The 26,872-nt window shown below is 47.2% G+C and overlaps 8 protein-coding genes across 13 annotated transcripts; 7 read left to right on the forward strand and 1 right to left on the reverse strand.

Annotated features, from left to right (window-relative positions):
• Positions 1 to 1,030: 1,030 nt before the first annotated feature.
• On the forward strand, positions 1,031 to 2,351 carry TERG_01643 (uncharacterized protein). 2 transcript variants are annotated; one of them, XM_047749327.1, is made up of 2 exons: positions 1,031 to 1,167; positions 1,240 to 2,351. In XM_047749327.1, the coding sequence occupies exon 2, from the start codon at positions 1,338 to 1,340 to the stop codon at positions 1,833 to 1,835; it is 498 nt and encodes a 165-aa protein (XP_047605474.1). In that variant the 5' UTR covers positions 1,031 to 1,167; positions 1,240 to 1,337; the 3' UTR covers positions 1,836 to 2,351. The 2 variants fall into 2 exon arrangements, with proteins under 2 accessions (XP_047605474.1, XP_003236918.1); XM_003236870.2 differs by having other exon boundaries at positions 1,074 to 2,351.
• A 114-nt stretch (positions 2,352 to 2,465) lies between these two features.
• Positions 2,466 to 3,482, forward strand: TERG_11740 (uncharacterized protein; the record flags this gene model as incomplete). Its single annotated transcript, XM_047750804.1, has 1 exon — positions 2,466 to 3,482. Exon 1 carries the CDS (start codon positions 3,090 to 3,092, stop codon positions 3,480 to 3,482), a length of 393 nt encoding a protein of 130 aa, XP_047605475.1. The 5' UTR covers positions 2,466 to 3,089.
• A 1,230-nt stretch (positions 3,483 to 4,712) lies between these two features.
• TERG_01644 (uncharacterized protein) lies at positions 4,713 to 8,558 on the forward strand (the record flags this gene model as incomplete). Its single annotated transcript, XM_003236871.2, has 3 exons — positions 4,713 to 7,320; positions 7,398 to 7,852; positions 7,914 to 8,558. 3 exons carry the CDS (start codon positions 4,713 to 4,715, stop codon positions 8,556 to 8,558), a joined length of 3,708 nt encoding a protein of 1,235 aa, XP_003236919.2.
• A 525-nt stretch (positions 8,559 to 9,083) lies between these two features.
• TERG_01645 (uncharacterized protein) lies at positions 9,084 to 10,083 on the reverse strand (the record flags this gene model as incomplete). Its single annotated transcript, XM_003236872.2, has 2 exons — positions 9,084 to 9,909; positions 9,971 to 10,083. 2 exons carry the CDS (start codon positions 10,081 to 10,083, stop codon positions 9,084 to 9,086), a joined length of 939 nt encoding a protein of 312 aa, XP_003236920.2.
• Positions 10,084 to 10,336: 253 nt separating this feature from the next.
• On the forward strand, positions 10,337 to 16,931 carry TERG_01646 (uncharacterized protein). 4 transcript variants are annotated; one of them, XM_047749330.1, is made up of 3 exons: positions 10,337 to 15,771; positions 15,835 to 15,908; positions 15,972 to 16,931. In XM_047749330.1, exon 1 carries the CDS (start codon positions 10,642 to 10,644, stop codon positions 15,601 to 15,603), a length of 4,962 nt encoding a protein of 1,653 aa, XP_047605478.1. In that variant the 5' UTR covers positions 10,337 to 10,641; the 3' UTR covers positions 15,604 to 15,771; positions 15,835 to 15,908; positions 15,972 to 16,931. The 4 variants fall into 4 exon arrangements, with proteins under 4 accessions (XP_047605478.1, XP_047605476.1, XP_047605477.1 ...); XM_047749328.1 differs by having other exon boundaries at positions 10,337 to 15,908; XM_047749329.1 differs by having other exon boundaries at positions 15,835 to 16,931.
• A 210-nt stretch (positions 16,932 to 17,141) lies between these two features.
• On the forward strand, positions 17,142 to 20,277 carry TERG_11741 (uncharacterized protein). Of its 2 annotated transcripts, XM_047750806.1 has the most exons (2): positions 17,142 to 17,734; positions 17,912 to 20,277. In XM_047750806.1, exon 2 carries the CDS (start codon positions 19,029 to 19,031, stop codon positions 19,596 to 19,598), a length of 570 nt encoding a protein of 189 aa, XP_047605480.1. In that variant the 5' UTR covers positions 17,142 to 17,734; positions 17,912 to 19,028; the 3' UTR covers positions 19,599 to 20,277. The 2 variants fall into 2 exon arrangements, with proteins under 2 accessions (XP_047605480.1, XP_047605479.1); XM_047750805.1 differs by having other exon boundaries at positions 17,142 to 20,277.
• Positions 20,278 to 20,302: 25 nt separating this feature from the next.
• Positions 20,303 to 22,143, forward strand: TERG_11742 (uncharacterized protein). Its single transcript, XM_047750807.1, has one exon. The coding sequence runs from the start codon at positions 20,603 to 20,605 to the stop codon at positions 20,996 to 20,998; it is 396 nt and encodes a 131-aa protein (XP_047605481.1). The 5' UTR covers positions 20,303 to 20,602; the 3' UTR covers positions 20,999 to 22,143.
• Positions 22,144 to 22,358: 215 nt separating this feature from the next.
• On the forward strand, positions 22,359 to 26,548 carry TERG_01648 (uncharacterized protein; the record flags this gene model as incomplete). The annotated part of the gene is made up of 3 exons (XM_003236876.2): positions 22,359 to 25,244; positions 25,298 to 25,904; positions 25,976 to 26,548. Exons 1-3 carry the CDS (start codon positions 22,699 to 22,701, stop codon positions 26,546 to 26,548), a joined length of 3,726 nt encoding a protein of 1,241 aa, XP_003236924.1. The 5' UTR covers positions 22,359 to 22,698.
• Positions 26,549 to 26,872: the final 324 nt, after the last annotated feature.

The following is a 26,872-nucleotide window of genomic DNA, read 5'->3' on the forward strand; positions in this document are numbered from 1 at the left end:
CAACTGACGATCGACTCTGGAAAGTAAAAGGATATTAGAAGGAGGAAATAGTGATCTAAGGGAGAGGGGGTGGAAACGAACTCGTTGGCTCCTGGATCCATCTCGAAACGGTGATCAAAACGGAAAGGAGGCTATCGAGGGAGGCGTATCAAGTATTGCGCTTTATTTAGGATGGGCTTGCCGGGGCAATCGAACTAAACAGTAGAAACGCAAAGGCTGAGGAACGCAAGGAGAGAAGAGGAAGAAGAAGAAGAAGAAGAAGAAAAAGAAGAAGAGAGGAGGACGAGGAGGAGGACGCGAGGGCCCGCGCACGGCAAGCGCGTCCTGGTCACGTTGCCTGCCCCGTCCGCGGGCAGGCGAGGGCGACGGCCTTCCTGGCGGTGTTCATAGAGCTGTGTCTATCATTCAGCCTGGGATATATAGCTAGGGGTATTCCTACGGCTAACAGCAATCCATATACACTATATCCGCATCACGGATCACGGATCGCGGTGCAGGTATCAGGATATCTATCACATTGTTGGTATTGTTATTATGGCGCTGCCGTCCAGCAGCAGCGGGCTACCTATGTACAGGAGCCAGAGCCAGGGCCAGAGGGGCTCTAGCCATTAGTTACTATTCTCGTCTCATGCTGGCCCCACGATGAATGATTCACCAGGAGCCAGCCCTTTTCTCCTTGCCATAGCCTTGAAGGACTATCCCAAACTAACTCTCCTTGGCGAGATAGAGCAGGCAGCGCTGGATTCAGGGTAATTGTTCAGAGTAGCTGTTCAGGGCAGTTGGTTGTTCAGAGTAGTTCTTTGGTTGTTTGGTTGCCTGCGGTTCTCTCGAGATCTGCTCGGTTGAGGTCGACGTGAGGCTCTTGGGGGGGGGGGGATGGATCTAACCTTATCTGGACTAGTCACAGAATTAAGTAAGTTTACTTGCTTACCTAATATAATCTCCTGTCTTAGAGCCTCTTGCCACCAACGTCATACCATACAAGGGCAGCAGAGGCAGCAGAGGCAGCAGAGGCAGCAGACCATCGCGACGACCATACATCCATCCATGGTATCATCAGGACTGTGTGTCTTACCGGCCCCGTAGCGCAAAAGCAGACAGCGGATGCACGCGCACGCTCATGTGTGTAACGAACTTGACAACTCAAGAGCGCTTCTCTCTCCCAAGGTCAGTGCTAGTCAACTACGCGCGCCATTAGCCACCCGGTTGGGCAATAATAATAGGTGGCATCTTCGTTAGATCCTACAAAAGCAGCAGCTTGCTCCATCCGCTGACAGTGTTATATCACTCCATCCAATACCCTGTCCCGCTCCGTGGGCTCAATAGATATTACTGCTATGGAGGCGGTTTATAACGGCATCCAATCCGTCTACGGCTGCCTTTTTCTCTCGCAAGCTCAGCGTGCGTTGTCGGGCCTCCATGAATATCCCTTTCCTCTTCAGTCATGCTACCACATGGAGTTTATGATAGAAGACTTTCAATTCGAAGTGAAACATCGATACCCTCACCGCACTGATATCCTTGGAATAGCTGAAAAGGTTGAGCAGTCTATTCGTTCTGAATATGGCGGGATAATGCCAGGTGATTTATTTGATATCTATGAGAGGAGAGAAGCCACCTCACAAAATCTTACCCCTAGGGAGATAGAAACATTACAAAAGCTCCTAGCTAAATGGCAAGATACGACTGCTATTGAAAAAGAGTATTCCTTCCTAAGATTGGATCTTCATTATCCAGATCACAAGATTATACATGATACCGAGGAACATGCTGCAGACACAGCGGAGAAGATGAAGCAATGGTTACTCGCCAGACACGGAACCCTGGAATTCTAGACAATTGCGATTGTGAGGACCCCGAGGATGGCCTATGTTATTTTATACCCATACTATAGTGGCATGCTTACCTTCTATTAATGCAAAGTGTTGTTTTTGTATCCTCTACCATAAGAGACCTGTCTATTATCAAATACCATTATACTCTCTATGATCTTCATGCTATTGAGGCGTTGTGTCCTCCTGACTTGGTTTAGACCTGTAGTTAGGCCCAGCACTGGTTGTGTGTTGCTCACCAGCTCGTGTGTTGCTCACCTGTGTTGCTGTCGTGCCTTTTTCTGCATAAAGGTTCGTCTTTCGTCTCTTACTCCCTTTCTCTTTCTCCTTCTTCCTCAGGCCACAGAATTATTTCCAACGTGAGTTTCATGCGCCCTTATCACCTACCTCGTCTATCCTATTTCATAGCCCTTAGACGTGTGATCCTATATCTAACGGAATAAACACCATAGATCAGTGCCAGAATAAAGAATGCAGCAACAGCAGCAGCACCACCACCAGCAACACCACCACCAGCAGCCCCCGCCCCGCCCCCCTGGTGGGCTACCCACCAGGGCTACCCAGCCCAGCCAGCCCAGCCGTGCCCCCGCCCCAACAAAGAGCAAGAGAAGAAGGAGAGGCGGAGAGAAGCTCGTAGAAGAAAGCAGAAGCAGCAGCAGAAGGAGAAGAAGGAGAAGGATGAGGAGAAGGAGAAGAAGCAGAACGAGGGCCTGCCCCATCGCCCGAGGACACGAGAACACGAATAAACAACTTCTTCTTCTTCCTTCCATCTATTTTCTATCCAACCATGGCGTAGAAAACAGCGAGCCAAGTCGAAAGAGTCTCTCCGTAGCCCGTCTGTCAAAATATATCCTACAGACATTGCCCGTAACCACAGGCCAGCCCCTCGTCAGAACGAGGGATGTCTTGCTTCCCTGCATACCTAAAGGGGACTCCTCTTCGCGTTCTCGCCGGGGGATAGCACAAATGGCTCGAAGTACCTAGTTAAGCCCCGTCGTGGTTGTGTGTTGCTCGTGTGTGTTGCTCGCGTGTGTTGCTACCGTGACTATGTCTATATAGAGATTCGTCTCTTCTTCCTCCCTTTCCTTTCCTCTTTCTTCTTCTCTTTTTCTTCTCTTTTTCTTCCTTCTTCAGACCGCAAGAGACATCCACAATGTAAGTATAATGCATCCTTTTAGTTCCCTCGTCTATCCTACTACATAGCTGTTGACGCATGATAGCATATCCAACTTAATAACTACATTTCGATAACCAACGATGTCTACCCAAACACCAACAGAGCCAGCACCACAGGCAGCACCAGCAGCGCTCACACCAGCCGCCGCAAAGGTGGAAGCGGCGGCAGCAGCATGGAAAGCGGCGGCAGAAGAATGGAATGCAGCCGCAAACGAGTGGCTGGCAGTGTCAGAGACCGGAGGAGCAACAGAAGCAGCAAAAGCTGCAATAGAAACAATGGAGGCAGCCACGAAATCGATAGCTGCGGCCAGAACAGCAGCTGCAGCACTCGCCAATTGCCCTGCCCCTGCTGCACCAGCGCGCCCGCGCCGCCACCGGCCCCATCAGGTGGCCAAAATGAGGGCCAGGAGGGCTGAAAGACGCCGCCTGGAGAGGGAGATCAAGAAGGAGAAGGAGGAGGAGGAGAAGTATTAGGAGCATGACGAAGGGGAAAAAAGGGGACGGACGTTGATTCTTTTCTGTGTTTTTAACTAACAAGTTTGACTCCTTAACAAAGTGGAGAGAAACGAGATCTTATCGATAAGGACGCGAAGTTAAATTAGTTAGTTAGACCACTCCGCGCTTCTGCCTAAAGTTACGGTTCTTTTCTTCTTCTTCTTCATCCTCAGAGCGAGCAAGCTTGACGGAACGACCGCTGGGGATGGCATTCGAGCAATACAGCGTCAGAGTCCCAGGTAATTACCTACTTATGCGACTTCAGATTTACCCTGTCTCGCCCTTGGCTCTGTTATTAACTAACTACGTAACTAACTAGGCCGCGTCCCGGACGCGCTTGCATGGGTCACCAGCTCCGGCCGTGAGAGACACGAAGCGAGCTCAGAACCTCCTGAAAAACGAAGAAGAATTGATAGAAACCGGCCTTGTATTGATCTACAATATGCCGCGGATATCTTGCCCCAGTATATTGCCATTGGTAAAATCGAGATGTTACTCGTAGGCCGGACCTCTCTGCTCGTCTCGCAGGCAAGCCCTTTCTTAGATCGCCTAGTTAGCTAATAATTCCGTGGTGACTTTTAGGAATTCGATAAACCACCACTCAACCCTTCCTTGAATGATAAGCACGAACTAGATGTACCTGTAGTTGCACTGGTTAGAAACCCGCATCATACCAGACCCGGTGTGAATCTGGCCTTGTGGACAAGCACACACGAAGTACTTCTGGAAGAAGTTGAGGGTCTTGACTCTCGACTGGAAAATTGTCTTGTAGACGCCCTACGGACATCCATTTCAAACTCGACTTCTATATACTGCGCCCACGGGAAGCTTCCTGCTGTTTATTCGCAAACACACCTGAAAAGAGGCCCGGACGCTCAGACTCGATTCTATGTCCTCGAGACAAGAATACTCTGGATAAACTCTGCTGAAATAAGATATACAATACCCGACTTTGCGTTGAAGGCACTGTGGCAGTACTACAAACCACAGCTTGATTTGCCCGAAGACTCAAGCTACCCTCCGCACCCACTCCCAAAATTATACCCCCATGTAGAACCGCCACAGCTAGGCCTAAGTGATTTTTATGACAATGTCCATGTCCCGCCAACACAACAACATGTACCGCAGATCGAAGGATTGGACCTGATAAGGTGTTCCTTGTTTCCATTCCAGAAACGAACTGTCAGCTGGTTACTGACAAGAGAAGGCATGGACATTTTACCTGATGGAACTTTACGTCCACGGGAAGTTTCTGAAGAAATTCCACTATCTTTTAGCCGGGTGCTAGATGCAGATGGCCGACCATGCTATGTTAGCCTACTCTTCAGAGTAGTCATCAGGAATCTATCCTCGTGGAACCATGCAGAAAGACGCTTGAGGGGAGGCATTCTTGCCGAGGAAATGGGACTGGGAAAGACTGTGGAAATGCTTTCTCTGATATGCGCCCACCAGCGACCCGACATAATCAACGGATCATATCCCCCCACTCCAGCAGGGTTGCTTGAATCCAGAGCAACATTGATAATAACACCACCTTCAATTTTGAAGCAGTGGCAACAAGAGATTGCTATTCATGCCCCAGGTCTTAGAGTCAAACATTATACGGGACTTAAAAAGAGCAAGGTAGATGACAGGGAACTCACACACGATCTGGCCTCCTATGACATAGTCCTTATGACTTATAAAGTTCTAAACACAGAAATATATTATGCAGAGGACCCTCCTGACCGGCCCTCCCGTCACGCTAAACAAGCTCCGAAAAGGAAATCTCCCTTGATGCAAATATCCTGGTGGCGTGTATGTATTGATGAAGCTCAAATGGTTGAATCTCAGTCTAGCAAACCTGCGAGGGTTGCTAGGATTATTCCACGATGTAATGCATGGGCTATGACTGGTACCCCATTGCGAAAGGATATCGAAGATATATATGGTCTATTGTCGTTTTTACATTATGAACCTTTCTGCCTCTCGGCAAGCATCTGGAAAAGAGTTTGCACATACCCTCCCGTCTTTAAATCGATGATTCGAAAGATTGCCCTCAGACATAACAAAGAAATTGTCTCCCGTGAGCTTCGGCTGCCCAAACAAAAGAGAGTCGTTATCACCATTCCATTCACTGCCGTGGAAGAACAGCATTACGACCAGCTCTTCCAACAAATGTGCGAAGAGTGTGACTTGGACAGATCTGGCACTCCCAAGTCATTCGAATGGGATGCGCAGTTAATACAGCCCCAGACACGGGCCGTTATCGCTAAGATGAGGTCGTGGCTATCAAGACTCAGGCAAGCCTGTCTTCAGCCTAAAGTTGACACAGCTACAGCAAGAACCCTTGGGAGTAATGGACCGCTTCGATCTGTTGCTGACGTGCTGGCGGTTATGATTGACCAAAATGAAACCAAGATACGGACAGAGGAGCGTACACTTCTCATATCCCAGATCCGAAGGGGCCAGATAATGGAAAATGCCCTGAGACCAAGGGAGTCCTTGGAGATTTGGAAAGACGCAGCGAGGAGATCAGGCTTAATTGTCAAGGGATGTCGAAATCAACTCGATGAGGAGCTCAAAAGGCGGGCAGAACTTGCAAAGGAGAGTGTAGCAAAAAACGAAGTCAATGGCGATGACAATGAAGAAGATGAAGGTAGCGGGGACGATGAATCCGAGAATGAACTGCTCAACAGGCTGGGAGTGCTTCGTCATCGGCTTCGAACCGCTCTAGAAATTGAACATATGTGTGAATTCTTCATGGCCAACGCTTATTACCAGATTAAAACGGACCCTGAGATTACCGAGCCTGACTCTGATAGTTTCCGGGAATTAGAAAAGCAGGAAGAGAACGGGTACGAAGTTGCGAAGTTGATCAGAAGAGAAATGCTTGCAGATACGATTCAAATGGTCAATGGACAAATCAACCGTCTCAAGGTCAAGGTGCAAAAGGACGGAGTATACCATGTCCCTACAATGTCTACAGCCTTGCACTCTGTCGGCATAGAAAGTCGACGTCTACTGGATCAAGTTGAAGATTTCTGCGATGCCATGAAACCCCATACCGATACATTCAACAAGTGGCTGGACCACATGGCACAGCTGCTTTTACAAGCGCTGGTCGATGAAGAAGAAGGCTCAGAACTGAAAGGTGACGAGTATGAATCATCGACGAAACACCAGGACGAAATGTACGTTTACATGGAAGGCCTTCGAGTTATGTTTGCAAGACATTTTGCCGCAATTACGGGCCAGGTGAATAACTTGATCACGCACGAAGTCGGCGTTGCCATGGAGAGGGCAAAAATGGGTGAAGGCCCCGCTCCAGAACTATACATTTCTCTTATAAATAAGTGTGAGGAGCTAAAACTGCCTCGTGGACAGCTTTCATTGAGAGGACTTGTGAATGAACTTCGCAACTTAGTTGTGTCTTTGGAACGGCAAGAAATACAAGGGAGTTCTAGGGCCCGCGCAGAGCAATTGATCGTCAAGGACATATTGCGTGAAGTGAGCAAGTTGTTTTCGGTTCAATCAAAGGCTATTCCTCCCCTAGAAAAGCAAATGGAGCTTTTCAGAAGCGTTATGAACAAGAGGCTTGAATATTACCGTCAGCTCCAACAAATATCAGATACAGTGGCACCATACGACGAAGACCGAAAGGGGAAACCTTTGAATGGAGAAGACTTTGTCACCAAACTAGAGGCTGAAAAGGAAATTGACTCCAAGTTGTCATCCTTGAAAGCAAAGCACCGATACCTTCTCCATCTCCGTGACGAATCTGGTACAGATGAAAACACAAGAGTCTGCATCATCTGTGATTCTACCTTCGATATTGGTTCGTCTGCTAACTCCTTATCCCTTGACTCACGTCCAATCCTCAAACCAAGCGATTTCTAACACAAATGTTTATAGGTGTGTTGACGATTTGTGGTCACAAATTCTGTAAGGATTGTATACGGCATTGGTGGCGTCAAAGCCAAAGCTGCCCCGTCTGCAAGAGCCGTTTAAAGATGAGAGACTTCCACGAGATTACCTACAAGCCGCAAGAGATTGTTGCTCAGGAAGAGAATGCACCCAATTCCGAACCAGGAAACCCACAGAAAAACCCTATATATTCTGATATAAGCTCAAAAGTGCTGGAAGAAATCCAGAAGATTGATCTTCCCAGATCTTATGGAACAAAGATCGATACTCTCTGTCGGCACTTGCTATGGCTGCGGCAACATGACCCAGGAGCTAAATCCATTGTCTTTTCGCAGAATAAAAGCTTTCTGGTTACACTAAGCCATGTCTTCTATTGGTTCAAAATTGGTCATTCCAGTATTGATGATCCGTCTGGTATCGAACGGTTCAAAGAGGACCATACTGTACGTGCCTTGTTTTTTTCTATCCTGTTAACTTACGATCTTGTCTCTAACAACTGAACAGACCGAGTGCTTTCTCCTACATGCAAAAGCTCATGCATCTGGCCTTAATCTTGTTAACGCGACCCACGTCTTTCTTTGCGAACCACTGATCAATACCGCAATTGAACTTCAAGCCATAGCTCGGGTTCATCGTATTGGTCAGCATCAAGATACAACTGTATGGATGTACCTGGTTGCTAACACCGTTGAGGAGTCCATTTATCAAATCTCCGTGGCTCGCCGTCTAGCCCATATTGCACGTAGACGCGAAGAGAACCTGAAGAAAAGGGAACATTCTGTGTCCTCCAGCTTTATATCCGAAAGCTACCTGGATCTGGATGGAAATGGCCATGCAGAATCGAACGGTACTTCCCATAACCCTCTAATGAGCCTTCGGCACCTGGACGAGAATACCCTTGAGTCTGCAAATTCCCATGAATTGGAAGACGTAACACCAGGAAATCTGTTCTCTGGGCCCGGTGCCGAAGGGGAGAAAGTTAGAGACTCGGATGTTTGGCAGTGCTTGTTTAGCAACCAAAAGAGAAATGGCACACTCTCAAATGAAGTTGCAGATGCGGAGACGATGGGTGACGTCGAGAATGATGTCAGACGTGTTCTAAGGGCCACTGCAGCCGAAGCGAGACAGCTGAACGTTCAAATGCCTTAAAATCTACTTGTTTATTTTTCGTACGGGCGATGAGTTGAAAATATGGGTTTCGTATGTCTATATATAATATAAGCACAACCCTGGATAGGTTGTTGTACATCTAGATGGCTGGAATCATTGATACATATGGAAATGGCAATAAATGATGGGTAATTATGTGCCTCCGTTTCTATATCTTACACCTTACCCGTCTATAGCCTTAATTCTATTATATATGTTCATAATAATACAGTTCGAAAGTAACCCCATTATCGGAAACGCCTGGCTTAACCATAAACAAAACGCTCATGTTTTAGTCTTCGGAAAGTAGTTTGAACCCTTCAAGGACGGCCTCATATACGCTAAGTGTGATGCCTGCAGAAGGGATAGAACGAAGTAGATGCGGCGTCAACCCGCCATACAGTGCCCTGAAACCCTCTTCCCTGCAGAGGAGTCGGAAGCATTGGACCACTCCAGTATATTTTACATGGCCATTAGCCATGGGGGCCTGTCGTAGTCTCGTCCGGATCACCTAAAAAAAGGTTGTTAGTTAACTTGGACTTCCTGTCTTGTCTCACCAAAGGTTATATCGATACTTACCTCATGTGGATATGCAATAATAGAAGAAAGGAATTTCGAAAGTGCGGCGGCACCACCCATGCCCAACAAGCCAGACAATCGATCCCCAAGGGTTTTGTTCCCGGTAGTACGAGCACAAGGCTCATCCTGGTTAGACCTCATCCGCACTATGAGCATTTTTAACTGCTCATAGAGTGCAAGATGGAATGTTGTTTCTAAGCTTCCCAAGTAACTTGCTGAGAGTCCCCTATATAGTCCTCTAGGGCCTTCTTGCCGCAAGACCTGTCTTGCGCAATCAAAGCTGTTCTTGTATCGTCTCGGGGCAGCTTGTGGACTGTTTGCTGACTGTGACTTGTCAAGTTGAAGACGTGTCTTGATCACCCAAATCGGGCTCGTGAGAGTTCCGGTGGTTATGCCTGCAGTGACAGCTGAAATTATGTGACAGCCCATGGCATTCTCGCTATTCGGCCCGAAAATCTGCGATTCGCCTATTATGCGTTTGACGTTCCCATAAGTGTAGTACTTAATGGCACTGGCTGGTACAACACCAGTTAAGTTCGGCCCAAGTCCTCGGAATAGCCCACGCCAGCCCTCAACATGGTATATCGAAAATAGTATCTGGAAAGTTTCGCGAATATGACCTAGCATAGGACGAGACGCTTGAAAGGCTGGCTGTTGCATGGGCTTGGGGCTGGCGGTCGACGAGAGAACCGGGCGGTAAAAGTCAGATTGTAATCGAGTTCTCAGGACATCAAGTGGTGATGTGAGAACCGCAGTAATGGCGCCCCCGGTACTGGTGGAAGAAGTAGGGGTTAGTAAAGAAGATTGCAGATTCAAGAGTGGTCTTCACTTACGCTCCAGCGACCAGATGCGAGAGAGATTTAACGAAATCATTGTCAGGTTTTGGTTTCAGCTGCGGGCTCGAAATAATCGTAGGTTGTATTAATTCTTTGGAAGAATGCGCCATCTTTTCGTTCGTAGGATATAGAGGATATAGCAACTTGGTGTACAACGAGGTTCTAAAATGGCAAGAAAAGGCGTTGTCAAAGTATTAACATATGAGTATCAGAGTGAAGATTAAGGACATGTTATCTAGTATTATAAGATCAAAATATGTGGGAATAAGGGTACAAGGAACGCATCGAGCTCGCTGGCTCTTCGTCAACGCGCTGGTCAAATTTCTTATCCTCCTCGCTCAGATAAAAAAAAAAAAAAAAGAAAGAAAAGATTCCAGGAACAGAGTTTGATTATCGCTTATGTAATACCACAATCGATAAGGGCGCTTATTAGACGCCAAACGCGCGAATATTCGAGTTACTAAGCCAATTAACCTTGACCCAACGTCAAACTTACAAACAAGAACACGCCAGCTTCTGGTTGCCTTGGAAAATGTGAAGATGGGATATAGTGACATCTGCCTGGTAAAACCAATATACTGATAGAAACCGAGTGAACCTACTAAAGAAGACAAGCCTGCTCCTACATTACCAAATTTTCGGCAGCCACTCGATAACCATCGATAACCATGGTGGAAAGCACAGAAGAAAGGGAGCTTTCACTTGTGTCCAAGTTGGAACTACGTGTTGCTCTTGCAGACTCAGATTCAAAACTTCAATCCCTTCTTCATACATATCTTGCACCATTACTACTGAAACTTGCATCTGAGAATGCCTCTGTCCGAAACAAGGTTGTGTCTCTATGCCAGCATATAAATACCAGGGTCCAATCTCAATCCATCGCTCTTCCGGTTGAGGCCTTACTGAAGCAATTCAAGGAAGCCGATAATTCCCTTATCAGACACTTCGATCTGATCTACATCCGACATGGACTTAATCGAATGGGCCCTACAAGTCTAACTCTTCTACCGTCCTTGCTTCATGGAATATCCCAGTTCAATGGTTCCGAAGCTCAAGCTTCTATTCTGTTTAACTTGATACTGAAGCTACTACCCCTTATAAAGCTACCACCTAAGGGAAGCAGGGAGGATTTAGACTTAGGAAAAAGCATGAAGCTTCTGCCGGGAGACAGCACATATCTCTCATCCTGGTTTGGAAAATTACTTCTTCTGACACCCACAATAGAGGCTTGCCCAGGTTTATCTATGGCAGAAATAAGATTTTTAAGTCGCCAGTCTTCAGATGGTGCAACTTGGGATCCAACAGCTCCCGGAGGCTTAAATATCCTAGACACAAAAGTGGCCGCTTTAAAATTCATAAATAGCGGTGCTTTCAATGACTCTGACCGGTTCATTCCTGCATTGATTGCAACTGCGGATCCCAACGCACGAGTCTCGGACATTGGAGATGACATCCTGAAACGATTCCGCCCAGATTTGGAGTCTGATCATGTAGTTGATCGGCTATTTTCTCTTTATCTAGGCTCGACAGAGGCTGGCGGTGCCCTACCCGCCCGCCCTGCATTGAAAATGAAAATTCTTCACTTTTTGAGTAAATCGGTTCAGGCAACTACCAAAACTCAGCATATCATCCGAATCCTTAATGATGCCCTTACCTCCGACAGCTTTGGTGGAGCCAGAGGGCTAGAAGTATCCAAACTACGGCAGCAAATTTTCTCTTTTGTCACCTGGTTGACGAGGATGGGGGCGCCTTCAGACTTAAATTTGGTTGCGCCAAACATAATCAAAGCCCTGAGGGAAATGGTCGAGGGTCAAGGCTGGCCAACCACCAGCTGGCCTTTAAAACCTGCCGAATTTAGCTCTAGGACTCTCGCTTATGAGTCTATAGGGTTGCTTGCCCCGAAGGTCGATCCATCTTTAACTAGAGAAAACAAAAATCCTATTGATATTAACTTGCTAGAGTGGATGTTTACTTCCCTAAGCTGTGACGCCTCTGGCCCTCAGATTTTTGTCAGCATCGATGAGGCCCTTGGTGGAGTTCTCAACTCTATAACCAAAAACTTGGATCAGAACTCAATAGACCAAATTCGCCCTATTTTAACCAGGTTTGCCACTATTGAACCCGGATCAAGAGATAAAATAACTGGGTTCAATATTGTGAGGAGTACGCGGTTTGCTGCTGTCCGTTTTTCCAACCGTTGTATGCCATACAATGACATCTGTGGCAGGTCTATTGATCTGCTGGCCATTGCTGACGGGCAAGATGGTGGACTTGAAATTGCAGAAGAGGGAAGGAAAGGGCTCGATCCTTACTGGTATCGCATGTTGAATCCATGTGATAACATAGCAGCTCCAGTCGCTGAGGATAGACGATATGTCTTTCCGCGATTCAAGGAACTGGCGAAGTATCTGTTTGAGGAAGACACTGAAGAAAATAATATTCTCCGTCGAGCTCTTTGGTCAATCTTCGCTTCTGAGAAGTACACCGTTGTTTACGAAACTGCTATCACATATCTTCGAAATTTACTGCTTTGTGAAGCTCTAGTGAATACCGATGCGATTCAAGACATAGAGCACAACTGGGAGCAGCGTCTCGACAATGTTCTTTCGAACAACAAGGAAGCTCGAGCTTCCGTTAAGGTATATCTTGCAGAATGTGACGATGTTCTTCCGCTGCTCCTGAATGCTTGTCTAAAGGGGCTGTTCTCAAACTCTGGGCAGTCCTCTGGCCGGTCAGCCGCTCATTTCATTGAAATTGCCTCTCTCACCTCCAACAAACTCCTTCAACCTCTAGTAAACCACAGTCAGGCCCTAATAGACACCTTGCTCAAGAGAGCACCTCCACAACAAGACACAGCTGCTCAAGCCTTCGGCATCTTGATAAGCCACCCCAGCTGTCCTCAGGCACGTAGGGGCCAAGCATGGGAGACTTTGTCCCCCCATGCTACTAGTTGGCAGGCCGCTGTCGGTACTGCAGTATACAAGGCTCGTGGAGCCCTACTAGGCCAAGCATACATGCTCTCCCGACTACGAATTCGTGGCGCTCAGGTACAGGAACTGCACGAAAAATCACAAGAGTGCTTAGATACAGCCCTCGATATATTGAAAGGCTCTCGAGATTCTGCACTTAAGAAAGCAGCTTATGATGTCATTGGACAGCTCAGCCTTTCATCTGCCATTACTCTGGGTGACCTCCAGGGTGATAAGTGGGAGGCAATTATCGAATCTATCTCCACTGATGCTAAAAAGCATAGCGAACCTGCGATAACTGCTCTTGGACGCTTATCCCTAATTATCCCAAAAGGTGATACCGGGTCTACCAAGGTAGACCAACTGCTCAATTTGTTTTATTCTCTACACGAAGTGAAAGTGATAGAAGTACAGTTCGCCATCGGCGAAGCCCTTAGCATAGTGGCAGAAGGCTGGCAATCGACTTCCCTAACATCCTCTTTAGATGTAGACGTTGATAAGCCTTCTTCGGACATTCCCTCCTACGTGCTCTCTAAGATCCTTGAAAAGGTCATGGGCGATTGTAAAGCATCCAAACCGTCATTGAGAAAAGCGTCAGTCATATGGCTTCTCTGCCTTATACAATATTGCGGTCGAAATGAGGAGCTCCAGTCCCGCCTCTGGAAATGCCAGCAAACATTTATCTGGCTGCTTTCTGATAAGGACGAAACCGTCCAAGAATCGTCTTCAAGAGGCTTATCACTGGTATACGAACTGGGAAGCCAAAACCTCAAAGATGACTTAGTTCGTGACCTTGTGCGATCTTTCACCGCTGACAGCTCTAATATGGGGGGCGGGAAGATATCTGAAGAAACGGAATTGTTTGAGCCGGGAGCCCTACCCACTGGTGACGGTTCAATTACCACATATAAAGACATTGTCGGCCTTGCATCTGAAGTCGGTGATCCGAGCCTGGTCTATCGCTTCATGTCACTAGCTTCTAATAGCGCTATATGGTCGAGTCGTGCCGCCTTTGGCCGTTTTGGTCTCAGCAATGTTCTGTCCGACTCCAGTGAAAACGGATATCTTTCTCAAAATCCAAAGCTATACCCAAAATTATATAGATATCGATTCGATCCGAATCCCAATGTGCAAAGATCGATGAATGATATATGGAATGCCCTCGTTAAAGATCCAAATGCAGTCATAGACACCAATTTTGATGCAATTATGGAAGATCTCCTACGAAGTGTTGTGGATGGGAAACAATGGCGGGTGAGACAAGCTGCCTGTGCTGGTATTGCCTCCTTACTCCAGGGTTGCCAAATCGAAAAGTATGATAAGTTCTTGAGCGAAATCCTCACAAAATCATTCAAAGTTCTTGACGATATCAAGTCAACCGTACGGCAGGCGGCGATGTCATTATGTCAAACCCTTAGTGAGATTGTTTTACGTGCTATGGAGAGTGGTGCCACCTCATCGAAACGAGCAAAACTCATGCTAAAACATATTATTCCATTCCTGCTTGGCCGTGAAGGTATCGAGTCCAGTGTGGAAGGGGTCCAGAAATATTCGATCATGACCATCACGAAGATCGTCAAGAAAACGCCAGGACCATTGATTAGGCCTTTTGCAGCCCTTATTCTGGAGCGACTTCTCACATCGCTCACGTCGATAGAACCTCAGGCTGTTAACTACGTCCACCTGAATGCTGATAAATATGGATTAACGGGCCAGGCTATTGACAAAATGAGGTTAACCGCTATCCGGAGCTCACCCATGATGGAATGTATCGAGCTTCATCTCCTCGATTCACTCGACGATGCGAGTATGGCTGAAGTGGTACCTGCTTTAGAGGCTTCAATACGCTCTGCAATAGGCCTCCCGTCAAAAGTGGGCTGCAGCAGAGTCTTAGTAATTCTCAGTTCTAAGCAAGTACTATTAAAGCCTTACGCAGCTCGGTTTATCCGTATTTTGAGGAAACTGGTGTTAGACAGGAATGAAACAGTCAGCGCATCTTACAGTTCTGCTATCGGTTACCTTACTCGCTTGGCTAGCAATGAAGATGTCCTGGATACCATCAAATTTGCAAAATCTCTCTATTTCGAATCGGAAGATACAGCACACCGCATTGTTGCCGGTGAAATCATGAATTCCATGTCCAAATTGGCGAACGATAGAGTTCAAGCAGTTGCAGCGGCCTTCCTACCCTTTATATTTCTTGGGATGCATGACACTACAGATGAGGTTAAGGAGTTCTTTACCAAGACATGGAATGATAATGTGAGCGGCTCCAGAGTTATTTCGTTGTACCTTGATGAAATACTCGACCTTGTCTCGACCAAGTTGGATTCTCCCCAATGGCCAATCAAGCACGCATCTGCTCTTTCTGTCGCCAAAGCAGTCCTTTCCAATGACAAGAATATGGATATTCCAACGGCGAGATCTCTCTGGCCACACCTTGAAAAGGCACTTGAAGGGAAAACTTGGGACGGGAAAGACAAAGTTCTGGAGGCTCTTGTTAAGTTTTCGAGTCTTTCCAAGGCATTCTTGAAGGGGCGAAGTGACATCAAGGATCGCATGAAGGTTAGTAGAGGCATCAGGCAATTCTCGGAAGGATCATTTATTGACTGGAATATTTTAGACCATTGTCATCCGAGAGGCCAAACGGAAGAATGTTGACTACAGGCCCCATGGACTAAAAGGGCTTGGACAGTTTGCTAGGAATCTAGAGGATCTTGACATGACGAAAGAAACCCTTGCTATAGTATCCCCTGTTTTTGAGGAGATGATCGAAGAAGTAAAGGGTGATAAGATGGATATCGATTCGAAAGACAGCCGAGTACCAAAGTAAGTTCCTTCTGCGTATTACCGTCACGCTTATACGTGCTAATGATCTTATTACTGGTGTAGCATTGAAGACAAAACATTTATTGCAGGGATAGAGTGTCTGTATAATGTTGCAAACCCCAACATTTCACCGTCAGGTACGTCCATATCCCAGGCATAAAGCATCACAGCCGGTGGCTCATGTCAACTTTATCCAATAGTTCTCGGTCGTTATGTGGCTGGTATGTCCTCCGTAATCAAGCCGGTAATTACACATTCCGGAAGATCCGTATACCCTACTTTATTTGATTGCGTCAAGGACCTTTTCAATCGCGTGGATGAACGCCTCCCCAGTGGCGGGAAGGGGGATAGTGACTCGACATCTATGTCTCTAGACAAGGAACTTGTATCAACTCTGTTCAAAGAACATGAGTTTTTGTTCCAGGACATCGACCTACCCATCGAGAGTGTGAGGAGCAAATTTGCCCAGGCAGTTTTGGCGTACGTCAAAATCTTGAAGAAGAGTTCTTTGTCACTCGACAGCTCCCAGAAATGTGTGATCGAGAAGTGGAAGGCCAATGAGCGGTCCGAAACAGTTAAAGTTGTCTGGCACGAGATTCTTGAGCAGATGTAACTAGTATCAGCCTACCGAGTGTTGGGGGCAGGGCATCATCAACTCACAATAACACCATATGACTGATAACTGATTCCGATGCAGTTGTTCATCAACTGGCCAAGGCAGCAGACTATTCTCCTGCCAAATCTAATGCAGCTATCCTCTTGTTTAGGAGTAGCTAATGCTGTCTAACGAGCTGCATGCAGAGTTCTCCGGAGTAAATAGCGCCGTATTGCAGAACGGCCATGTGTCTCGGAGTTGCCATGCTTGCTACCCAAAAATATACACAACCAGCGCTTGTTCCTAGACCCTTTCTCATACACGGAGTATTCCCTGAGGGTTTCATAGAAGTCATATCGTAAAACTTGACCTGTCAATGTTGCTTGACGTTATCACGATCAAGATTGGAACCTCCTGTAGATCACGGGACGCCGCTGAGTAAAAATGTCCGTTTTGGTTGTTCCAACGACAACGTCTTCCTCCTCTGCTCTGCAGTCCGAGATTCCACCATTTGGCCGCCATCTGCCAAGTGAAACAACAGATCAGACGACTGGGTTAATCCATCGGGATATCCAGCCGGAGCCCGACGCATCTCTACGCTTTGTAGAACTTTCTACCGGCTGTCTGGTGCGCCGAAGGAGCTGGCTCATGGCCTGGCCGTGACGATCGTGCGTATGAAAGCTTGAGAGCAAAGAGACCGGATTTGCTCCTTGCTCGCCCAAAATTACCCTGGCTCTGCAGCCCAAAAGCTGTGACTGCCCGCATAATGATGGAGCCATACAGAGCATCCGCGAAACAGGGCTGTGGTGAAGAGTCACCTCTCCAAGACGGAGGGAAACTAGTGCGATTCTCTTCTACGGGCATACGGACGCAAGGGCTTCCCAGCTGCAGTCCAGAATGGACGAAGCCCCCCTTCCTCCAGTCAATCATGACCAGGTCCCGAAGATGGTAGCGAGCGAGTCTGGGTGCCCTTGCATGACTTTTTAGGACGAGCTTGCGAAGTGCAGCACACTTGGCTGCTCGTATTCTTTTCATTCAAACCAGCGGATATTTCTTTTACCATCACTCGGTCCTACTGATGGAACCTCAAGTAAGAATCAGAGCGAAGAAGCATTTCTCCTTGGTAAAGGCTAAGTTCTAGAATGCTATCGGCTCTGTTCGCTTCTGTTCAGTTAACTTTTACTGTATGTCCTGAGATTGCCGCTTGGCACAGCGTATGCAAGGCTCTCACGACTACAGAGAGCAAAATACCCCAGGTTCAAAGCTACCTTGCATATTTATTCGGATGCTTAGCTCGTAAGCGCGTTTCGCTGGCGATTAGCTTGTGGGTTAAGGCCAATATGGTCCGCTTGGTCTACAGGTCAACCTGTAAGCTACAACCCCAAAACATCCAGCCATTCCCTCCGTACACCAACGGACGCCGCCGGGGGCATCCAAATTATGCTACAACATCAACTAGTGGGATTTTTTTGTGATTATCATGGCTATTACGGAAGTGTTCTAAACTTATGCTGCTCTGCCTCCTGACAGTTGACATATTTGAAGGAGTCTCAACGCCACATCCATATCCTCATTTTTTTGTCCTTTTTACCTTCTTACGCAATTTATTCCCTCGATGGCATTTATCAGGTCTGTATCTGATTTTTCATGATACCGTCGTCTTTGAACAATCGACTGGCGCCGCTAAGCCGTTAAGTGGCCACCTCGCAGGAAGGCTGACATCCATATTTAAAAAAATTACCGTTATATGCACAATTCCAAAGCCACTTTCACTTACAGTGCTCGAAATCATACGCCTCCTTTGCACTAGTTGACCCAGCCATTTACAGCCTGACAGCAGTTACGTCAATCCAATTGAGTCCGTTTCAATAGAGGGGGAAAACGATTTCTTCAATATGGCTTCAACAAAACATACTCAGTCACTGCCGCCAATCGCTCCAAAATATGGCATGCCCAAGTTGTCAAGTTTAGACAGGGGATGGGACCTGGAACCCTCTAAGCTTAAAATGCCGACAAGGGTACGTTTACCTCCAAGGTCAAAAACAGGCTGCTGGTAAGCAGGATCTGAACCCCGTTGTATTTTGCATGTAGCAATTAACCGACTTTTTCTAACCATTTTCTGCAACTTCAGGACTTGTAGGGTAACTATCACCCTGTTGATTCCTTTCACTACGTAAATAAACCTCAGAAATGCTCATTTTTCTGGTTTTTGTATTCCATCCACAGGCGCGAAAAGGTAAGGAGCTGCGACAGCCTGTATCCTCATCCACAGTTACTGACTTTCTATCTAGTAAAATGTGACGAAGGCCATCCAAGGTGTGGTGTACGTGCCCTTGCAACATTCTTTTATCTGTTATACTTGTCCTAATCAAATTCATAGCAATGTACCCGGTTGGGTCATGAATGTGACTATAGTCCGAGGCTTTCATTCCGAGACGATACGTTGAAGGTCATGGAAAGGATGCAAGATGTTTCTATATCTGGAAATGCCGTTTGGGACTGTACGCTCGATCTTCTGTTATCTAGTTGATATTGCGACTAACACTCCAGATAAGCATCGTCATCATCACCCTCGGAAGGAAGCTCCGGCTCAACTACCAGCTCGACTAGCGATGATATCCTCCCTCCCTTTGCATCATTGACTACCGATATAGAGCGGGAAATGAAAGCGGAGTGTTATCTCCCTGGAACGTACCACGTCGTGGTCAACCCTGATAGCTTCGCAAATCTCACAGACGACAGTGAAGATTCCCAAGACGAACTCCCTCCAATTAAAAAGACTGTCAGGCCTTCCCAATCTGCTTCCCATAAACGAAATACTTCCAAGTCTCGGCCTCGGTCATCCACAGAATCGTCAGACCCGAATGTGGTGATATTGGCGAAATTTGAAGACTCCATGGCGTTAAATACAAGCTACTGGAAATCAATGCGGTCATCCCCACTGACTGTGACTTCTAGATCCAAATCACCTGAAGATTATGAGGATAGCCACCTAAAGGACGCAAATAAACCAAAACACCCGATATTTATTGGATCCACCGGCCATTTGGAGGATGCAAAGTTACTGAGCCATTTCAGAGGGGTTGTATGGAAGCACCTCGTTCAAGCTGCGCTCGGACATAACCATTTACATGCTAGTCACATCAACATGCCTGGGGCTGATATCTTTGAAAAGGAAGCAGCCAACTTCCTACCTGTGAGTTTTTTTAAAAAAAATCCTTATCCCATATAGCAACACCGATAACTAATGCTCTTTTTTTCTGAGTAGCTTTTCCATGCAATGATGGCCGTTTCTGCCTTAAGTTTATCTCGCCAGGATCCATCGAAGAGCATAGATTCACTACAGCACTACCAAAAAACACTTCCATTCCTCCAAACAAGTATGAGAAGTCATCAGGATCTCTCGTCAGATGGAGTATTTTTGACACATTTTCTTCTCTTAATATATGAGGTACGTACATCCCACTCTATTTTCCCCCTTGGCCAACTTCGATGCACTTACATTTATTTCTTGTTTAGATTGCTGCTGCAGAACCAGGCGGTTCAAATCTGTGGTCCCATCATATCCAAAGATTAATACGAATCTGCTATATGAGAGGTGCAATATTGCAAAAAGAGCCATTTCCTTTTGTCGTTTGGTGGATCTGTTGGATTGACCTATATGCATTGTTCAGCGGAGCTGGTACGGGTGACTTTGTGCGTAACTTACTAGCTCACGATATGATACCCGCCGCCCTGTCACAGCTATACCCTATCGGCGAAGATGGAAAAAGCATAATCTTCCCCGGAGAAGAGCACACTCTCCCAGTGATGCTTCGTCTAAATCGAGATACCTTTATCCTTGCTATCAGACTTGGTATCCTTGCTGCGGACTGCCGACGAGATGCTATATCCCAGACTTTCCCAGACGGGTCAATCGGCTGCACTTTGCTGGGCCGCGCCGCCAAAGAGAAGCGACTTTTTGATATCCAGCAGTCTTTCATCCAGCTATGGACAACACCCCGAGTATCTTTATTCCAGCAACAAGTGCATCAATTGCCTCCCCGTTCAAAGGAGGTATTTCAACATGTACGTTCCACTTTCCACACCATCTCTTCCATTTATGTGAACAGCCCCATCTGCGTTTTGTTTTATTTCAATTCTATCTTCTCAAAATTTTCGCCTGCCTGGATTTGTAACTTCAAACCATACTAATGTCCTTTTCTAATTTAGTGCTCAACACTCTTCAATAGCTGCATGATATATTCCTATATCAGCATGTGGCCCAACCAAGCCGCGGAGACCAGTACGTTATCCGCCTTGGACATTGACCAACGTATATCGGCTATCCTCTCCACTGCCAATGAGATCACTAGCATGGGCAGGTACGATCTTCGATTTATCATATTCCCTACCTTCATTGCTGGAGTAGTCGCTACTTCGCCTACCCATAAGATGATAGCACTCGATATACTGTCTAATTTCGAAGCAAACGATGGAGTTGGTCGTAATGTTGCCACTACTCGTCAGTTATTGCAGACGGTATATCAGCATCAAACAAACGCCTATTTGAGATGTGGTCATACATTTGACGTTGACTGGCTTGATGTCATGGCTAAACAGGGACTACAGTTGGTTAACTTTGGTTTATAACCGATATCTCATCCTTTCCTTTCCTATTTGTGATTTTAATTGACTTATTCCCCTTTGAGTCTCTGATAGCATTTGTGCACAATTGGTGTTAGCGGTGCCTGTTTTGAATTACTAGTAATTTTGGGCATGGGAGCGAAGCATTTTTGGACTCTGTTTTTGTATAACATTCCTTTGTTTTCATGGTTTATTCATTATTGTTCATTGAATATGTTCCAATCTCGAACCTTTAGGCCTCCACTTGTGTCTGGACCTTAATTGCTGCAAACCAAACATCTAACTAAATGTCCCAGACTCTCTAACTCCTCAGGGCCTCGATGGCTGTCGACTTGGCATCATTTCACAATATAAGTTATCGCTCCAAGACCTCATTTAGGCCAAGTCCACCTAGACCATTGCCAGCCAGTACACATAAGCCGATTGCCCGTCCAAGACCTCTTCTCGCTAGAGCGGACGAGGAATGTATAAGCTCGGCTTCAATCAAGGCCGTTGGACATTGTCTCTGGAATTCATGCAAGAGACTGCACCGTACTAAAGGAACAAGAAAGCAGGGCCTGACCAGCAGTCAGGGACACTGCCCTATATGAGCACTCGAAACGAACTGCAGAGCCATCGTATGTCCGAAACGCTGCTGAGGGATGCTATGTCGTGCACGTGAAAAGACGCTATCGGCCTATCGTATCGACAGCTCAACTAACTCAGAAAGAATGGCTTGTGCTTCTCGCACAGTTTGTGTGGCCGAGACTGGCTGGTTGATGTGATCTTTTTGTATGGTCATTCAATGTTCATCCAGGTAGTTATCTCTTCAGCCACTGACTAGGGAACGAGTTAACGACTTTGGTCACTTTCAAGGTTCGATGGCATCCGGAAAAACTCCATCTACCAACACTAGGTACCAGCGAATCAACGGAACTTGCAATCTCTCCGAATGGGAATAACGCCCATCGAAGCAGGAGAAAGGAATATAAGAGTCCTTCGACAGTTACTGTGAGCGTTTCTGCAGTTATTTGTCCCGATTAGGAAGTGCTCAACGTCTACCTTGACTCCGACTGAAAAGCCGCTGACATTCTTCTTCGCAGTTTTGATCTTCCAACATTGCATTGTTGAACGTGCATGCTAAATGTCTGCAGGGTTCCCGGCGCTAAGACGGCCTGCTCCTGAATGGCCGACGAATGAAGGGGGCTTGCGACTTCGATGCGTGGCCCGCTGGTGGCTGACGGCCCCTTCTCTGGGCCAATCGCTGTCCTCAGATGCAAGTCGTCAGGTTTCACGTTGGGCCATGATCAATCTCCCGGCGAGGACCCAATCATCTCCTGTGCGGCCTGTGTAGCCGCCAGCTTTTACCCTTGGCGTTAACTTGGCCGTCTATCACACGAAGCTCGAGGGGAGGGAGGGACAGAGTTGAGGGAGAATTTCTTCGTCGAGCTGAGGGCTGTCACTGATATTCCGGCATACAACCCTCCTCCTCCTTTCTTCATCATTTTCAAGATAATCAATTATATACAAAGTGACTTGACATTCTCATCCAGCATCAAGCCTTCTTCTCCCCACTTTAGTTAACTAACGTGGGACTGTTTTTCCCCGCCGAACCGTGGCAGCAGCAGCTGGCAGTTTACATTTATTATCAGAAGGGGTTGCTTTGCGCCGGAGTGTGATAAGGCTGCATAAACTGCTTGCCTCGATGACTCTCTGAGACGAGCACAATGAGCTCTAGTCACAATACCGGCAAAGAAGGGGACGAGATGTTCCTAAACTCGCCTTCTAACCATGAACAGCCGATTGTCTCGCCTCTTCGAGTTGCAAAACGAGGCACTCCTTCACCTGCTCCCAGCAGCTCGTCAAACCCCCAACCAGACCGTCAGGGTACTACTCAGCCATCGGTATCTCCGCTGCCATATCCTGACAACCGAAGGACACAGGATCAATCATGGAATCAGAACAACAGCTCTCAGCAGAGCGACTCGAGGAAGCCCAGCCAAACGACCTACTCGCCTGTCTCACTCTCTTCACCAGAGTCCAGTAATGCCGATATACCTGCAGCCCTAAAACCGCAGGATAGACGTGATCCCAAGCAAGCCCAGTCCAGCCTTGCGGAGAGAAGGGGTGCCGCTGCGCCAAAACAGCTGGAATCGCCAACAGCCGAGAGCCCTGACAAGGAAGGCCTCTTTCAGCGTCTTCCTCAAAGAGCCGCTCCTCAACAGCCTAGTGCTTCTACCCAGAACAACAATCCATCAGTTGTTGTGAATCCATACCCGGAATACCACCAGCAGTATTGGCCTCCTCCTACACAGTCTGTTCCATCCTCTAGCAATCTTCAAGCGCCAACTAGTTCTATAAACCGAATCGATTCGACTGCTTCCACTTCTACTACAAAGGCCCAGCGTGGCTCCCCTCCGCCACCAGAAACCCCGATAGTTGGCCCTGGGCAACAGCCGAGTTCGGATATTGAGGCCCGCTACGCCGCTTCTGGAATTGCCGGCGCAGCAACTCTCAGCAGCATTCATGCTCACAATCATGCGGCACAGCAAAGAGCGCAACAATACAGCGGTATTCCAGGAAGAAGCAATCCTCCAACTGTACAGCACGCTGCAGTTGCACCACCGCGTCCATGGACGCCAACTGAACAACCAGGAACTGAGCCCCATGGTCCTCCAAGAATCTATCAAGGTGATTCGGACGTCACTCCAGTCCCAGTGACCGAAGGACCCTCTAGCCAAGTCTCCAGGCCACCACAACCTATCACTACAGCCGTCACGGCTCCTACGAGTACTGCCACTATTAATAATAACCACAATCTTAATAATAATCCGCAGGGCCAACTGGAGGATGATTTCCAAAGACTGAATATGACCGCGTCCCCGCCGCCAGCATACTCAAGTGTAATGGGCGGACAGAATATGGCATACCCTCAAGAAAAGCATGGTGGGCCCACCACCCAATATCCACCTATCGCTGGGTCCGTAGCGGCCAGTGGCCCTCCATCTGTAGCTGGATCGCAGCCATCAATACAAAGCCATCCTGCTTTTGCAAACGACACCCGTCAAGCACATACCGGAACTCCAAGCCAGCACAACTTCCAAGCCGGGCCATCTGCGTTTCCATCCTCATCGAAGCAGAGCGAGCCTTCTTCGGCACATCCTGGACCTGGGCCAGCTTCTCCGCCTCCACTTCCAGAAGGTTGGATAGCCCACTTGGACCCCAATTCTGGTCAATACTACTACATTCATTTGCCCACACAGTCCACTCAGTGGGAATTCCCCAAGGGTCCCACGCCGCTTAATCTAAATGAGACACCCATGTCTCCTGGCCACAGCACATTTGGTGGACACGGATTGACATCTCCTGGACTCTCCTTTGCAAAGCCCTTGGCCTCTCCAGCTCTATCTGCATTTGGACAACCGTTAGCATCTCCCGCCCTGTCCGCCTTTGGTCAGCCTATGCCTTCCCCAGGTTTGCCGATGACTCCTGGATACGAAGGAAGTGTTATGGGAATGAACAGTGGCTTTGTAGGACCACCACCTGCAAGCGGTGTAGAAATGTATAAAGTTGCTCCCACGAACGGTGTATATTTCGGTCCTTACTTGCGGTATACCAACATGGATATGGAGCGAGGCCTTTGGCTGGGCTCGATTTTGCTTGTGACTGATGCATCGCAACCTCCAACAATCCATATACACAAGAGCACCGATCTGTCGCCAAACCCAAGACAGCTTCAACCAGCGCGCATTGCTAGCCACCAACGATGGATATTCTATAAATATAGTATTGACATACAAATGGATGACAACTCGTCTCACAAATGGACATATGCTATTACCTCCCACCTTGGCTGCACTCGTTACGAATTCTTAGTCGCTGGACGACACGAGACAGCATGGAGGGTTGTGGCCACTTCAGGCAATGACTTTGCTTTGAACATAAATGCCAACGAAAGATCTCGTTTGGGTGGGGTGGGCTACATGTGGAAAGATATTATGCAAAAGCACGTTGAATGTGGCGGATTTCATGCCCAGCTGTGCCTTGGAGGGCAAATCAACGCTGACCGGCTGTGGAAGGAGGTCCCTTCTCTCAAGCAATGGCTTGCTATCAGCGGTAAGGAGGCTAGGAAAACCGCGCCTTGGACTGCTGCCCTGGAAGAGGATGTAACCCATGCCTATTTCCATTACTATACCAGCCATTTTGACCAGCCCCATTTGAGAGAGGCTTTCGCTCAGCTGCCTCATATTTCTCAGGTCGATGACCATGACATGTAAGTGTTTGATGCCATACAATTTGTAGAGGATGTGCTAACCCACTGTTTAGTTTTGATGGCTTTGGCTCATACCCCGACCATATGCAGTTTTCAAACATGTTCAAAAACATTGGCCGTCTTGGAATTGAAATGTATCTCCTTTTCCAGCATCATACCACCCTAGAGATTCTACGGCACGTCGTAGATGACTCTGACCTATTTACTATCACCGGAACTGGCTGGCATTTCGTTAAATATCTTGGCCCTGCTATTGCGGTTGTCGGTCCTGACTGCCGCTCCGAGAGAAGCCCTCACCAAGTGCTTGCTGGTCCAACATACCAAGGCATCTTCCCCAAAGTTGCAACCCTCCCTCCCAGTATCCAACACTGCATATGGATGGTTTCAGTACCTCTGGTTTACCCGCGCCTAGAATCAGCGGAGCATTTCGTCCATACTGTTGCTACCGGCAAAAAGGCTGTGACCGGAGCTTACAACATGCTTGGAAGGGTCACGAGCTCTGTTGCTGGTGTTGTCGGTGCTAAGAGTGCGGTGGGCTCAGGATTTGACTCTGTTAAACGGGCTGTGGGAAAATCTGGCCTAATGGGTAGTGTGCTGAGTCCGTTTGGTGAAATTGATCTTTTCGATGAGCTGAAAGACCAATGGACCCATGAATCGAAGGTAAGAGATTGCTCATCCTTATATCTATTATTAATCTTTTCCGTACTATGGCTCACACAATTGCCCATCAGGACCTTGAGAGGACATATCTCATCCGCACCCTCCAAGGAATTGCACACCAACGAAGTATCAGAATGACATTCCTCTCTGGTGCAGTAAATTGCTGCGGAGCTGGACTCGTTCACGACCCTTCACACCCAACAGATCACAAAACAATGTACCAAATCATTTCTTCCGCAGTAGTCAATGCTCCTCCCCCTTCGTACATTCTTAAACTACTCCACGGAAATAATAAACCTCTCTACATACCCACAAACGGCCAGCGATCAGTCACCGCCCAGATCTCAGATACAAAGGAGGACATGATGGAGCTTTTCCAAACTGATGTCTCCGGTCAACCAAGAGAACACCGAAAGCTTATGGGCAGAAGAAACTACGTTGCAATCGTTGGATATGACCCTGATGCCGTTCAAGCTGCATACAGTGGTATGCAATCCCCCATGTACCCACCGAACAACTCTGCCACTGGCTCGTTTCCGAAATTGAGCCTTGCAGTAGACTTTTTGGTACAGGGAGAAGGTTCGTTTGGCAATGTGGTCAAATTTGGCCCTGTTATCGTTCCTAGCTTGGAATTGGGTAGGTAATTATGCCAAATGTCTTATTTTGAGAACTGCGGGAGGGACCATTCATGTATTCGTATACCAAGTTGATTTGCTGGCGATCTTCTTTGATACATTTATCTTTCTTGCTAAGCGTCTGCCATGTTTGCTTTCTAGCGATGTAACGCCTTATCTTTTTCTGTTTTGTTGCAGATTAATTTTGCATTTTGGTTTTCTAATAGGTATTGAAATGAACCTTTGATGTATATTCTAGAACTATGCCTAACCTAAGTAGTTTAAACGAAATAGAAATGAGTGACGATGAAACTAGACTTATACTCGAACAGCGAAGGAATCCCTGGGTATATA

Source organism: Trichophyton rubrum, assembly GCF_000151425.1.
Source record: "Trichophyton rubrum CBS 118892 genomic scaffold supercont2.2, whole genome shotgun sequence".
Classification (NCBI taxonomy): Eukaryota; Fungi; Ascomycota; class Eurotiomycetes; order Onygenales; family Arthrodermataceae; genus Trichophyton; species Trichophyton rubrum.

What these genes read in the sequence shown, in the direction of transcription:
- TERG_01643 (XM_047749327.1), top strand. Translation starts at nt 1,338, where the DNA reads ATGGAGGCGGTTTATAACGGCATCCAATCCGTCTACGGCTGCCTTTTT.
- TERG_01646 (XM_047747794.1), top strand. Translation starts at nt 10,642, where the DNA reads ATGGTGGAAAGCACAGAAGAAAGGGAGCTTTCACTTGTGTCCAAGTTG. An exon ending in ACATCAAGGATCGCATGAAG is followed by an intron (nt 15,508 to 15,565) that starts GTTAGTAGAGGC and finishes GGAATATTTTAG; the next exon opens with ACCATTGTCATCCGAGAGGC.
- TERG_11741 (XM_047750805.1), top strand. Translation starts at nt 19,029, where the DNA reads ATGAAAGCGGAGTGTTATCTCCCTGGAACGTACCACGTCGTGGTCAAC.
- TERG_11742 (XM_047750807.1), top strand. Translation starts at nt 20,603, where the DNA reads ATGATATATTCCTATATCAGCATGTGGCCCAACCAAGCCGCGGAGACC.